General features: G+C 44.8%; 1 protein-coding gene across 1 annotated transcript; it reads left to right on the top strand.

Moving 5' to 3' along the window:
- Positions 1 to 2,679: 2,679 nt before the first annotated feature.
- NKIRAS2 (NFKB inhibitor interacting Ras like 2) lies at positions 2,680 to 12,669 on the top strand. The gene is made up of 4 exons (XM_075278393.1): positions 2,680 to 2,741; positions 8,341 to 8,438; positions 8,604 to 8,845; positions 10,016 to 12,669. Exons 2-4 carry the CDS (start codon positions 8,345 to 8,347, stop codon positions 10,253 to 10,255), a joined length of 576 nt encoding a protein of 191 aa, XP_075134494.1. The 5' UTR covers positions 2,680 to 2,741; positions 8,341 to 8,344; the 3' UTR covers positions 10,256 to 12,669.
- Positions 12,670 to 12,899: the final 230 nt, after the last annotated feature.

Below are 12,899 nucleotides of genomic sequence, written 5' to 3'. Positions count from 1 at the left end.
GCAAATATGTGCGGCAGCCTCTTGGAGCTCACAATTGACTTTTGCCAAACATTACAGACTGGACTGGCGTACGGCCGATGCTACAGCATTTGGACACTCCGTCTTGGCATCAGCCTGCCAGGAGGTCCCGCCCTAGGGGAAACAATACTTGCTAAATCCCCAGTTGTGCTGCTGTTGGGCGTAGGGGGAAAGAAGGATTATGAATGATAATCTGTTTTCCCTTAGCCCAAACAGCAGCACAAGGCTCCCTCCCTAGGAGGTACTGTTGTACAGATTCTTTATGTGTTATACTTGATACTAACACAAGGGAGGAGCATGTCTTCCGGCCTCTTATAGGGGTCAAAGCTGTTAGGTAATTAAAAATTCCACCTGTCCTAACAGCTCATAGGGGCAGGAATACCCCAGTTGTGCTGCTGTTTGGGCTAAGGGAAAAGAGATTATCATTCATAATCTTTCTTTCCTGTAAAACATCTCACCCTTGTGAGTGTCAGGGATGGGCACCTGAAAGGTAATGTGCGAGGGAAGGCTTCCCAAAGGTTGGCAAGACCAATGGTACAGGCCCAGCCAGGTGAGTGTGAGTTTGTTACTTGGCCGCAACCTCACTGAGAAGACTTTCAGCTATGGCTGGGCTGTACAGAAACAGTGTAAACTCTGAACTATGGTGTTTCGGTTACTCCAATAGAAATGGGAATTATGGATAGAGTGTAGCTCAGAGATACACTGTTTCTGTACAACCCAACCATAGATGAATGGGCAGTAGCAGTACTCAAAATAGACATAGATATGGGTCCCACCTCTGGACATCTATCAGATATTTATGGAAAATTTTGTGAAAAGCCACTTTAATGGTAAGATTGTTCAATCAGCCATCCAAGACGTAATATGTATGACACAATGTAATAGAAGGCAGACTGACACTAGATAAGCATACCTAACAACCGTCCCAATTTTAGCAGGACAGTCATGCTTTTGCAGTCCTGTCCCGCCGTCCAGAACAGCTTAGAGCTTGACCCGCTCTGCCCCTGAGTGTTTTCTCTTTAAAAGCTCACTTTTCCCCGATCCCCGGGCTCTCTGCTGCATCTCCTCCCCCCCCACTGCTCACTCTGTGTTGAGCCGGGAGAGGAGACTGAGCTCGTGACCTATGAGCCCTCCCCCTCCTCTGCAATCCAGTCCAGCGTAGAGAAGAGCAAAGCTGAACTACCTGGCAGCATCTTCCCTGTGTAAATACTAACACGTCTCTGTGGGGTGAATGCATCATCAGGTGTCCAGTGCAGGGGCGTAACTACCGGGGTAGCAGTGGTAACAGCTGCCACAGGGCCGGGACATTAGGGGCCCGGCAACATGAATCTGGGGGCAGAGATGAGGGGACATGAATCTGGGGGAAGAGATGGAGGGGGACATGAATCTGGGGGCAGAGATGGAGGGACATGAATCTGGGGGCAGAGATGGGGGGACATGAATTTGGGGGACCTGAATCTGAGGGCAGAGATGGGGGGACATGAAACTGGGGGCAGAGATGGGGGGACATGAATCTGGGGGCAGAGATGGGGGGACATGAAACTGTGGGCAGATGAAGGGTGGGAAAAAGACATGAAACTGTGGGCAGATGAAGGGTGGGAAAAAGACATGAAACTGTGGGCAGAGATGGAGAGGACATGAATCTGGGGGCAGAGATGGGGGGACATGAATCTGGGGGCAGAGATGGGGGGACATGAATCTGGGGGCAGAGATGGGGGGGACATGAATCTGGGGGAAGAGATGGAGGGGGGACATGAATCTGGGGGCAGAGATGGAGGGACATGAATCTGGGGGCAGAGATGGGGGGACATGAATTGGGGGGACCTGAATCGGGGGCAGAGATGGGGGGACATGAATCTGGGGGCAGAGATGGGGTCACATGAATCTGGGGGCAGAGATGGAGGGGGGACATGAATCAGGGGGCAGAGATGGGGGGACATGAAACTGGGTGCAGAGATGGGGGGACATGAATCTGGGGGCAGAGATGGGGGGACATGAAACTGGGTGCAGAGATGGGGGGACATGAATCTGGGGGCAGAGATGGGGGGACATGAAACTGTGGGCAGATGAAGGGTGGGAAAAAGACATGAAACTGTGGGCAGAGATGGGGGGACATGTATCTGGGGGCAGAGATGGGGGGACATGAATCTGGGGGCAGAGATGGAGGGACATGAATCTGGGGGCAGAGATGGAGGGGACATGAATCTGGGGGCAGAGATGGAGGGGGGACATGAATCTGGGGGCAGAGATGGAGGGGGGACATGAATCAGGGGGCAGAGATGGAGGGGACATGAAACTGGGGGCGGATGAAGGGATTATATGAATCTGGGGGAGAGATGGAGGGGGGGCATATAATTTACGGGTGACTGTAGTTGGATTATACTGTGTGGGAGCACTGAGCACATGAAAAATGAACGAGAATGGGCGGAGTCAACATAAAAGTGGGTGGCACTTTTTGTCCCTCTTTCTGCTCTTCATAAGTTGGGAGGTATGGATAAGTGTGACTGGGATCCTGGCTTTCAGGATTCTTCTAGGTTCCCCATTCAGTACTATATTCTGTAGGTCAGTCCTATGTTAGCAGTAGGGGCTTATTATTGTCACTAGAGGTGTCTTCTCCGGCTCTGCCACTAGGTGGCGCCGGCGTTCAGTCCTTCTCCTCGTTTCCTTTGTTTTGCAGGAAGCCGGAAGCTTGTCCTAGTGAGCTGCTTGTTACCGAGGAGAAGGTACGTGACGCTGCCATAGTGATGGCGCCCTCCCCGGTATCCTCAGGCTGCTGTGTGGGGAGCGGTAACCTAATGCTTGGCTGTATGGTGGGACATACGGGGCAGATGGCAGTCTGTATCACTGCAGTGTCCTGCCTGTGGTATAAGGGTGGGGGCTGCTGGAGGAGAACAGGGGCAGGGATTGTGCTGGGGCACAGTATGATCCGAAAATGTTGCTACATTTAGTATAAGGGCGAGTTCACATTGCAGACTGTGTAGCGGAATTTGAGGTGAACTTGTGTCTCAGATTCGTCTCCACTTTCAGGCTTTCTACTGCCCCTTTAACTCTCCGCTTGGCCCCAAGTGAATGGGCCTTTCATCGGAGTGGCGCAGGGTGTGGGTTATGTTACAGGATTGAGCAGGACGCTTATTTTTTTGCGTGTCCTGTGTCCGTCTCTGCCTCCCATCACCTCAAAATCAGCGCCAAATTTCTCTGTGCGAGTGACGCTCCAGCGACCAATAACGTGCTAGCCACGGTGACCTGTAAGAAGTCATATCTGCTGCGCGGCCTGTAAAGTGCGAGATGCAGTGCCCTCATAACAAGGACACCAATAAAGGGGTTCCCATGAAGTTTTCATTTACTTATCTGGTCCAGTGGATGCTGATGATTGACCCGGAGGTCTATGTGATGTCACCATCCCCGGGTCGTGTCATGCCAGGCAGTATTTGCTCCCCATTCCCCAATCTCACAGTTAGTTCATGTTACGGGGCTCTTTATATATAGGGAGGTCGAACACTACCTCAGATCACATGACTCGGCAGTTCCAATGTCACTGGATCCATCATCGGAAATCCCTGGACCAAATGTACTTGTAATGGAGAGAACCCCAGTGTCCTCATAAGAGCAATAACCCTGCGACAACCCCACCTCAATAATGCAGCCACAGTAGTCTACACATCACTATTAATACCACCTTGGTTGCAAATAATGCTACGTTCACATGACCATTATTAGACCCCATGCACGTGACCGAGTGGGACTACAAGAAGCGAGTGCATGCCATGATGTATTCACGTCTATGGGGGCTTCAGATTCATTGCTTTCCTATGAGCAGCACGGTGGCTCAGTGGTTAACACTGCAGCCTTGCAGTGCTAGAGTCCTGGGTTCAAATCCTGCCAAGGACAACATCTGCAAGGAGTTTGTATGTTCTCCCCGTGTTTGCGTGGGTTTCCTCCAGGTACTCCGGTTTCCTCCCACACACCAAAGACATACTGATAGGGAATGTAGATTGTGAGCCCTATATGGGACAGTAACTGTCAATGTCTGTAAAGCGCTGCGGAATATGACGGTGCTATATAAGTAAGCATAATAAATAATATGACACAAGATAGGACCGGCTGTATAATCATCTGTGCATCATCAGAACAGAATAAATCCAAGACATGACTGCATTTCACTGCAAACTTGGCCTGACATCAGATAGACGTTCTGTCGTAGTCTGGTGCTCTCATCCCTCGTAGGATCTGAGCAGTAGACTTGTACAGTAATACAGAGACTGACCCTCCGTCTGCATTCACTCCAATGTAAAACAACATGATGGAATCTTTCATGCATGCAGGACTTCTTGATGTGTACAGGAAGCTTCTATCATGTTTTTTACATTAGAGTGAATGCAGACAGAAGGATCTGTTTCAACATCTTACATTGTTCTCTGTGTAAACGGATGGCCATCTGTTTGCCTTAGGTTTTTGCATTTGCTAAACAGATGTTAAAAACTTCATAGAAATGAACCCTAATGTCCACATCCTGTGGCACAGCCAGGCATAAGAGAGAGTCTACCTGGCAGAAGCACCAGGCATCGGAGTCTGTGGACATCAGCAAAGTGCTGGCACCCAAGGTCTTTAACGTGGTATTAAAGAGATTGTCCAAAATATTGAAAAAGCCGCAGTGCTCACACAGCTGCTCCTGGAAAACACCGAGCTGCTGAAAGTCGTAACTTTCCAGTCTGATATTATTAGCCTATATTAAGCATAGGCCATCAATATATTGGTTCTGGAAAAACCTTAAGGCTGGGGCCCCATGTGGTGATGTCGCTGCAGTTTTTCCTGGGGGCTTAGTCTTAAAGGGGTTGTCCAGGATAAACTGATAATTAAAGGGGTTGTCCCGTCACAAGGATCCTATCTGTAATGCTTGTTAATGTGAATGTAAGACTTTTCCTAAATACATTGCTTCAGCAAAACTGCTTTGTTTGTCCACTATATCACTCTATTCATTTTTTTTGTGGCCACAGCCCTGACCTAGCTGCTTCTGAGTCAAGTGATGTGTCTGCTGCTCTCGGGAGGAGGGGCTAAGTGCACAGGAGGGGGGGGGGGTAGTAGTTTACCCTTTGGGGGAAGGGGCCGCCAATGCAGGGTTAGACGCCGGCACAGGTGAAGCCAGCAACATCGCTATGCTTCTGCCCGGAGCGGGCGGAGGAGCGGAATAACAGCATCGCTTCTGCCGCTGCTTGCTTCATGCAGGGCAGAAGCATAGCGATGTTGCTGGCTTCACCTGTGCCGGCGTCTAACACTCCCTGGCATGCTTTGTAATAGAGAGGCAGATGCCGGGGACAGTTAGACGCCGGCACAGGTAAAGCCAGCAACATCGCTATGCTTCTGCCCTGCATGAAGCAAGCAGCGGCAGAAGCGATGCTGTTATTCCGCTCCAGGGTCACATATGCAAAGCCAAGCGGCGAGATGCCGCCGGCCCTGCGTGCACGCTCATACACCAGTTCTAGCCTTCACAATGTGAATACAGACCCAACTGTATTTGCATTGTGAAGGCTAGACTAGTCTATGAGCGTGCACGCAGGGACGGCGGCATCTCGCCGCTTGGCTTTGCATATGTGACCCCACCCACCAATGACAAAACAAAGCCGGAAGACTGAAGATTTCAAAGAAACGAAGACTGGTGAGTATGCGACATGGGACAACCCCTTTAATAACTAAACTCCCTCCCCCCACCTAACTTCTAATTTACTTAAATTAAAAAAAACCAAACTATAATTACCCATATTCTTGGAGCGGTCATGTGACCATCCCAGGGACACTTTCTGATAATCCAGTGAAATTCCGTTTCACTGCTTCCAAAACGGAATGTCACCGTCACTGTTCCCTATCCCATCAATACTTACCAAGCCTTCCTGGCGGGGACTGAGTGAGAGGGAGTTAGTGTAGCAGCTACACAGGAGGCTGTACAGCAGGAAGCTAATTTTTGGAGGAAGAATCAACAACAAGTGGGACACAATTGTGAAATGGAACGAAATTTATTGGATATTTTAAACTTTTTTTTACAAATAAAAAACTGAAAAGTGGGGCGTGCAAAATTATTTGGCCCCCTTGCGGTAATACTTTGTAGCGTCACCTTTTGCTGCGATTACAGGTACAAGTCGCTTGGGGTTTGTCTCTATCAGTTTTGCACATTGTGAGACTGAAATTCTTGCCCAGTCTTCCTTACAAAACAGCTGGAGCTCAGTGAGGTTGGATGAGAGCGTTTGTGAACAGCAGGTTTCATCTCTTTCCACAGATTCTCGATTGGATTCAGGTCAGGACTGTGACTTGGCCATTCTAACACCTGGATACAGTTATTTGTGAACCATTCCATTGTAGATTTTGCTTTATGTTTTGCATCATTGTCTTGTTGGGAGATAAATCTGCGTCCCAGTCTCAGGTCTTTTGCAGACTCCAACAGGTTTTCTTCCAGAATGGTCCTGTATTTGGCGCTGAAAATACACGTGAAAAAAAGCTTCCCATTACGAGGCTTTTTTCTCAGCGCATCTTCCCATCAATTTTATCCATCTTCCCTGTCCCTGCTGAAGAAAAGCAGCCACAAACCATGATACTGCCACCACCATGTGTGACAGTGGAGATGGTGTGTTCAGGGTGATGAGCTGTGTTGCTTTTACACCAAACATATTGTTTTGCATTGTGGCCAAAAAGTTTGATTTTGGTTCCATCAGACCAGAGCACCTTCTTCCACATGTTTGGTGTCTCCCAGGTGGCTTGTGGCAAACTTTACGCAAGACTTTTTATGGATATCTTTGAGAAATGGCTTTCTTCTTGCCCCTCTTCCATAAAGGCCAGATTTGTGCAGTGTTTGACTGATTGTTGTCCTATGGACAGACTCTCCCACCTCAGCTGCAGTTCTCTGCAGTTCATCCAGAGTGATCATGGGCCTCTTGGCTGAATCTCTGATCAGTCTTTTCCTTGTTTGAGATGAAAGTTTAGAGGGACAGCCAGGTCTTGGTAGATTTGCAGTGGTCTGATACTCCTTCCATTTCAATATGATTGCTTGCACAGTGCTCCTTGGGATGTTTAAAGCTTGGGAAATCTGTTTGTATCCAAATCCGGCTTTAAACTTCTTCATAACAGTATCTCGGACCTGCCTGGTGTGTTCCTTGGTCTTCATGATGCTCTCTGAACTTCAAACAGAACCCTGAGACAGAGCAGGTGCATTCATCATCATCAGTCATTTTGGACAACATTGGATCATTCAGAGATTCTCAATGAACTGAACGGAGTGAGTTTGCTGCGCTGAAAGTAAAGGGACCGAATAATTTTGCACACCCCAGTTTTCAGTTTTTTAGTTGTTAAAAAAGTTTAAAATATCCAATAAATTTCGTTCCACTTCACAACTTGTTGATTCTTCCCCAAAAAAATTAAAATTTGATATCTTTATGGTTGAAGCCTGAAATGTGGCAAAAGGTTGAAAAGTTCAAGGGGGCCGAATACTTTCACAAGGCTCTGTATATTATCTGTTTGGTGCACTCAGGGCAGGGCCACATTTGTGGGAACACCATCTTCTTTTGTGGCCGCTGCAAATTACTGTCCATAGGACATGTCTTTCTATATTGGGAGAAGATCTGCTCTGGCAGATGTGGTTCATGCTTGTGCTGTGCTTTCTGTTGCTCGGATCTGTTGTGAAACCTATAGACTAAAATGGGGTGTGTCGGGTTTCTGCCGTTTTTATACTGAAACCAGCGGAGAGAAACCTCCTCTGTGCAGGACTTTTCCCTCCACTGAATTTCGGCAGATTTAGCTGCTGACTCCCAGCGCTGATGTGAACCTAGCCTAGTACATCCGGATTTTTCAACTGAAAAGCTCATTCCAGCCATGAAACTTGTATCTTTGATAAGCGTATATTATGTCTGTGTGGATCTTGACTTTAGGACATTTAGGGTGCATTCACACTGAGGAAAATGGTGAGGAATTTGGTGTGGAATTTCAGCGCTGAGAAAAAAGCCTCGTAATGGGAAGCTTTTTTTCACGTGTATTTTCAGCGCCAAAATCCTCGCCAAAAAACTCAGTGTGAATGGACCCTTTGTTGGGCTATGCGAGACAGCTGACAGTTCCCTTCTATGCCAGTCTTAAAGGGGTTTTCCCATCTCACTGTCTCAGCAGTTTGCATGTTGTGTTTTGTTTCCATTTCCTATATTTTTCACCCCCAACCCCTAGATGACATCTAGTTCATGGACGCACTGGAATTCAGTAGGAAAGCGGATATAATCCAGTCATGTTACGAAAACCTAGATCTCTTTTATTCTTTGCTGTGAATCTTTGTTTTTTTGCTTTTTTGTCTAGGAAAATGGGGAAAAGCTGCAAGGTCGTAATATGTGGGCAAAATGCAGTAGGTAAAACCTCCATCTTGGAGCAGCTGCTCTATGGAAACCATGTGGTTGGTAAGTTCAATTTGGAAAGGATACTTAAAATGTAGTGTGAGAGACAACATTATCGTTGGGTTTTTGGGGAATGAGTTTTGTTCTGGTCCGTACTCTTCCATCCACCATAAATTTTTTTTTACTGGTGTTTCACATTACCTATTGGATTGCTCTTTTGTCTTATAGGATCAGACATGATGGAGACCCAGGAGGATATATACATAGGATCCGTTGAGACAGACCGTGGTGTACGAGAACAGGTTCGCTTTTATGATACACGAGGTCTAAGGGATGGAACTGAACTTCCCAAACATTGCTTCTCAGGAACTGACGGATATGTACTGGTGTACAGTGTGGACAACAAGGAGTCCTTCAAACGGGTGGAGGCCTTGAAGAAGGAGATTGATAGGTCTAAGGATAAGAAGGAGGTAAAGTGATCCCATTCTGAGGAGATACTTCATGATATGATGATTATATAGCACAGCTCTGCCTGCTTGGATGTTCATTATTTTTATTAAAGGGATTTGAATGGGATGACAAGAAAGGTGTTTTTTTTTGTTTGCTTTTTTTTTTTTTTTTTTTTGTCTCTATCCACATACAGTTGGGCTAAGTTCCATTTCCATTTTTAAGGTTTGTTACTTTCACCCTAAATCGGATGAGAGCAATGATCTTAAAGGGAGTCTGTCAGTGCCAAAATCATTCTTAAACCAGCCCTAGTACCTTATCGGGCTTAGAGCCGTGATCACAGTGATAGAATCTGTTTGTAGAATGACTTCTTAATTTCGACCAAAATCTGCATTTTATTCCTATACAAATGAATCATCAGGAGCGTGTTCTGGGATGGCTGAGCATTGCAAAGAGATCTTCCTCTAACTTAATACCCCTCCCACAATTGACATAATTGGAGCTTTCCCCGCCTCCTCCTGAGCAATGCTGTAATGCTTAGCTGCCCAGAACACTCCGTCAGTTGACTCTATGGAAATATGGAGGAGACCGAGTCAGCGATTTGGTCTACCGACATTATAGCCCTGATTTTTTTTTTTTAATACTCAGAATGGGTTTTAAAACAGAAAAGAACAACATTTGCCTCGCTCACACCCCCCCACCACCACCACCACTCTCCTTCCAATGCTTTCCATGTTCCTGTTAGCCTCTTCCTTCTGGTCCTGTCTTGTCACACAGGAAACATCACTCAGCCAAGCATTTGGTGAGGTGGGTCCCCGCTGTAGCCAGAGATTGACCACTGTTAAGGGAGCAAAGGGAAATCTATGAGTAATTATCTAATTGTAATATATATATATATATATATATATATATATATATATATATATATATATATATATATATGTGTTCAGGATTAGAAACCATAGCTGATTTTTTTTCATAAAGACCTCCATTTTTTTACTTCTGATCACAGGGCCATGCTGCAGCTGAGTCCCAGCGTGAAAGAAGGCAGTCATGTTTTCTAATCCTGGATAACCACTTTAATCCGTCCTATCCCTGTTCTGACAAATTGTCTGATGACCCCTTGCATTTCCTTGCTTAACACTGCACTTTATTTTGTATTGCAATGACATATTTGTCTTTTCATTTATTAGGTCACTATTGTTGTTTTGGGGAACAAATGTGATCTCCAGGACCAGAGGCGCGTAGACCATGATGCAGCTCAGCAGTGGGCCAAGGCTGAAAAGGTGAAACTGTGGGAAGTGTCAGTGGGTGAGAGGCGTACCCTGATCGAGCCTTTTGTATTTCTGGCTAGTAAAATGACACAGCCCCAGAATAAATCTGCCTTCCCTCTAAGTCGGAGGAACAAGGGCAGCGGCTCCTTGGACAACTAAATGGAGGCGCCTTCCTGGAGGGGAAGGTTACACTGGAGAATGAGCACCACTGAATGTAGCACCCTCATACTTTTACTTTCAGCCCCTATGTCTATTATACATGTGACTACTGATGTTGCCTATCATTTCTTCTCGTAGTCTCTGTTCTGGGAAGATTCCTTAAAGACTTGTGTACATTATATATCGAGAACACCCTCATACAGCTAACTATCTGTATTTAGGATAATGTGCTGAGCTGTTTTTACATAAATTGTAGCAAATTTTATAGGTAGCAAAAATAGATGAGCTATCTATAACTTGCTGGAAGAGGGTATGAAGTGTTTATGAAGTGGAAATGGAGAAGAGGGTAACAGCCATGATTTTATGCCAGTCATATTTTTCTTATATGTAATGATTTTTATTTCTTATAATTTTTCACTTATTACTTTCATGGCTCATTAATTTTTATAGATAAACTTCAATGGCACTAATCCCTGAAATATATAGTATCTTCAATAGACAAGACTAATTCTGAAATAGACACTTAAAGGGGTCTGTAATATAAATATGGATTAAAATCTGTCTGCACATTTGAACACCCAGTACCATAGTGCCCGGAGCTGCAATCCCAGTTCTGTTGTGCCATGGGAACGTGTTGAGTAACTATTAATATCAAGCTGACCTCTGAAAATGCAAAGAGACCATTCATTTTCCTGTAACAGATACAGTGCACCTCTCAGAATGTATATGACTAGGGCATGTTCTGTGCAAACATTGGTCCAGATTTACTACTGTGGTTAAAACTAGGCACAGGCGTAAAAGTGGCACATCTGGATTGGGCTGAAATATTTCATCTTGCTAGACAGAAATGTGGGTATGGCTTAAATAAATGTGCCACCGTGCACCAAAATTGTGTCTCAGAATAAGCCAACTATAAGGTGGCATAAACGGTTATAGACTAGACAGGTTAAAGATGCACCAAATTTATCATCAAGAATCAGAGAGCGTGATAAATCTGGTGCATTTTTATGACTGCCTAAGTGTGCACTAACTATATTAATAAATCTGGTCCATTGAGTATGCAAGGAATGCTGGAAGTCTTCAACTTTGAAACCTGCAAAATTGTAAAAGCTGCTGTGAGCTATAGTGGTCTATTCTCTATCAGTAATGCAATATATTTACAAAGTTACATTACATAATTCTTTATGTAAAATGGCATTCAGAAGTGAACATGTCAATTGCAGGGAGCATGTGACATCTGGGAGAGATGTTTTATACCTCCCTAATATGTTCCTGTAGGAGAAATCTGCAGCTACAGTAAGAAATCAGAAGCCCCAGAGATTTCTCAGAGTCCTGTATCCTGTCCATGGACTATAGCCTGCAACAAATAGTTTGGGCAAGGGCTACAGAGATGACCTCTAGGAATTTGATTTTCCTTTGGTTTATATTTGCTAGTTGGATCGTTTCTCAATATATTGCAGTTCCCTAATGTATTTGCTTGTGCACCTACCAACCTGGAGATACACTTTATACTACTTACCCACATTCCAAAATAGACTATATCTATTCCATGTATCCTTACTAAAGTCTGAAAACAAGGGCAAAGGATTGTAGATTTTAATTTACAGTAAATTCTCAATCCATTTATAATATTCATATGTAGAAAAAAAAATATCATTCCTGCTAGTGCTCTGAAATAGTTGCATTTTGTGTTCCTTATCTGTGTCTTTGATGTCATTCAAGAAAATCACAATCCTTAAGCAACTGGAGATTTGGATTGAAAGATGTATTAGGAAGTAATAGCAAGTTTTTAACTTGCATATTTTGTTTCTGTTGGTTTAAAATCTTCTCACTTCATGCTTGCCAAGTGGGTGTAAGAGCTGTGCTGTGAGTCAATGTTTCTCCACTTGCTGCCATAACAATAAACATAAAGTGAGATACTGCAGCTACATCTCCCTCTTCTCCCCTCTTTCTTTGTATTACCGATTTATGCAAAAAAAGTTTCAAAAATAACATTGCTTTACCTTACCTGACAAGTGAAGGTGATGTAAGCCGATATAGTCAGATTCAAGGGGGCCGATATAGTCAGATCCAAGGGGGCCACACGGTGGCTCAGTGGTTAGCACTGCAGCCTTGCAGCGCTGGAGTCCTGGTGTTCAAATCCCGCCAAGGGCATAAAACCATCTGCAAGTAGTCTGTATGTTCTCCCCGTGTTTGCATGGATTTCCATCCCATATTCCAAAAAGACATACTGATAGGGAACAAATGTACATTGTGAGCTCTATGTGGGGCTCACAATCTACATTAAAAAAAAAGAAATATGCAAGACCCAACTATGTCAGTTTTTCAGTTTTTAGTGTGTTATGTGTATGTATAACTGATCTTCATTTTGTAATATTTGTCATGAAATTTGCATTGATAAAATCCATTCCACACATTGACTTGTCTTGTCATTTATTTGAAGAGGTTGGGTTTTTTAAGACATTAAAAATGACTTGCTATAATAGGTCAGAGGGTTTTACACTTTTGTAAATCTTTGTAGCACAACTAAAGTTTTTCTCTATGAAAAGGTTGGAGACCACTGCTATACACTATGAAGATGCCTGCAAGAGAAACCACGCTATGGCTAACGCCCCATGTAGCGAGCCACAGCCAAAAAACACTG

The sequence above is a fragment of the Leptodactylus fuscus genome, chromosome 6 (assembly GCF_031893055.1).
Source record: "Leptodactylus fuscus isolate aLepFus1 chromosome 6, aLepFus1.hap2, whole genome shotgun sequence".
Taxonomy (NCBI): Eukaryota; Metazoa; Chordata; class Amphibia; order Anura; family Leptodactylidae; genus Leptodactylus; species Leptodactylus fuscus.
This window is presented reverse-complemented; position numbering and strand designations above follow the sequence as displayed.

What these genes read in the sequence shown, in the direction of transcription:
- NKIRAS2 (XM_075278393.1), top strand. Translation starts at nt 8,345, where the DNA reads ATGGGGAAAAGCTGCAAGGTCGTAATATGTGGGCAAAATGCAGTAGGT. An exon ending in CTATGGAAACCATGTGGTTG is followed by an intron (nt 8,439 to 8,603) that starts GTAAGTTCAATT and finishes TTTGTCTTATAG; the next exon opens with GATCAGACATGATGGAGACC. An exon ending in GGTCTAAGGATAAGAAGGAG is followed by an intron (nt 8,846 to 10,015) that starts GTAAAGTGATCC and finishes TTCATTTATTAG; the next exon opens with GTCACTATTGTTGTTTTGGG.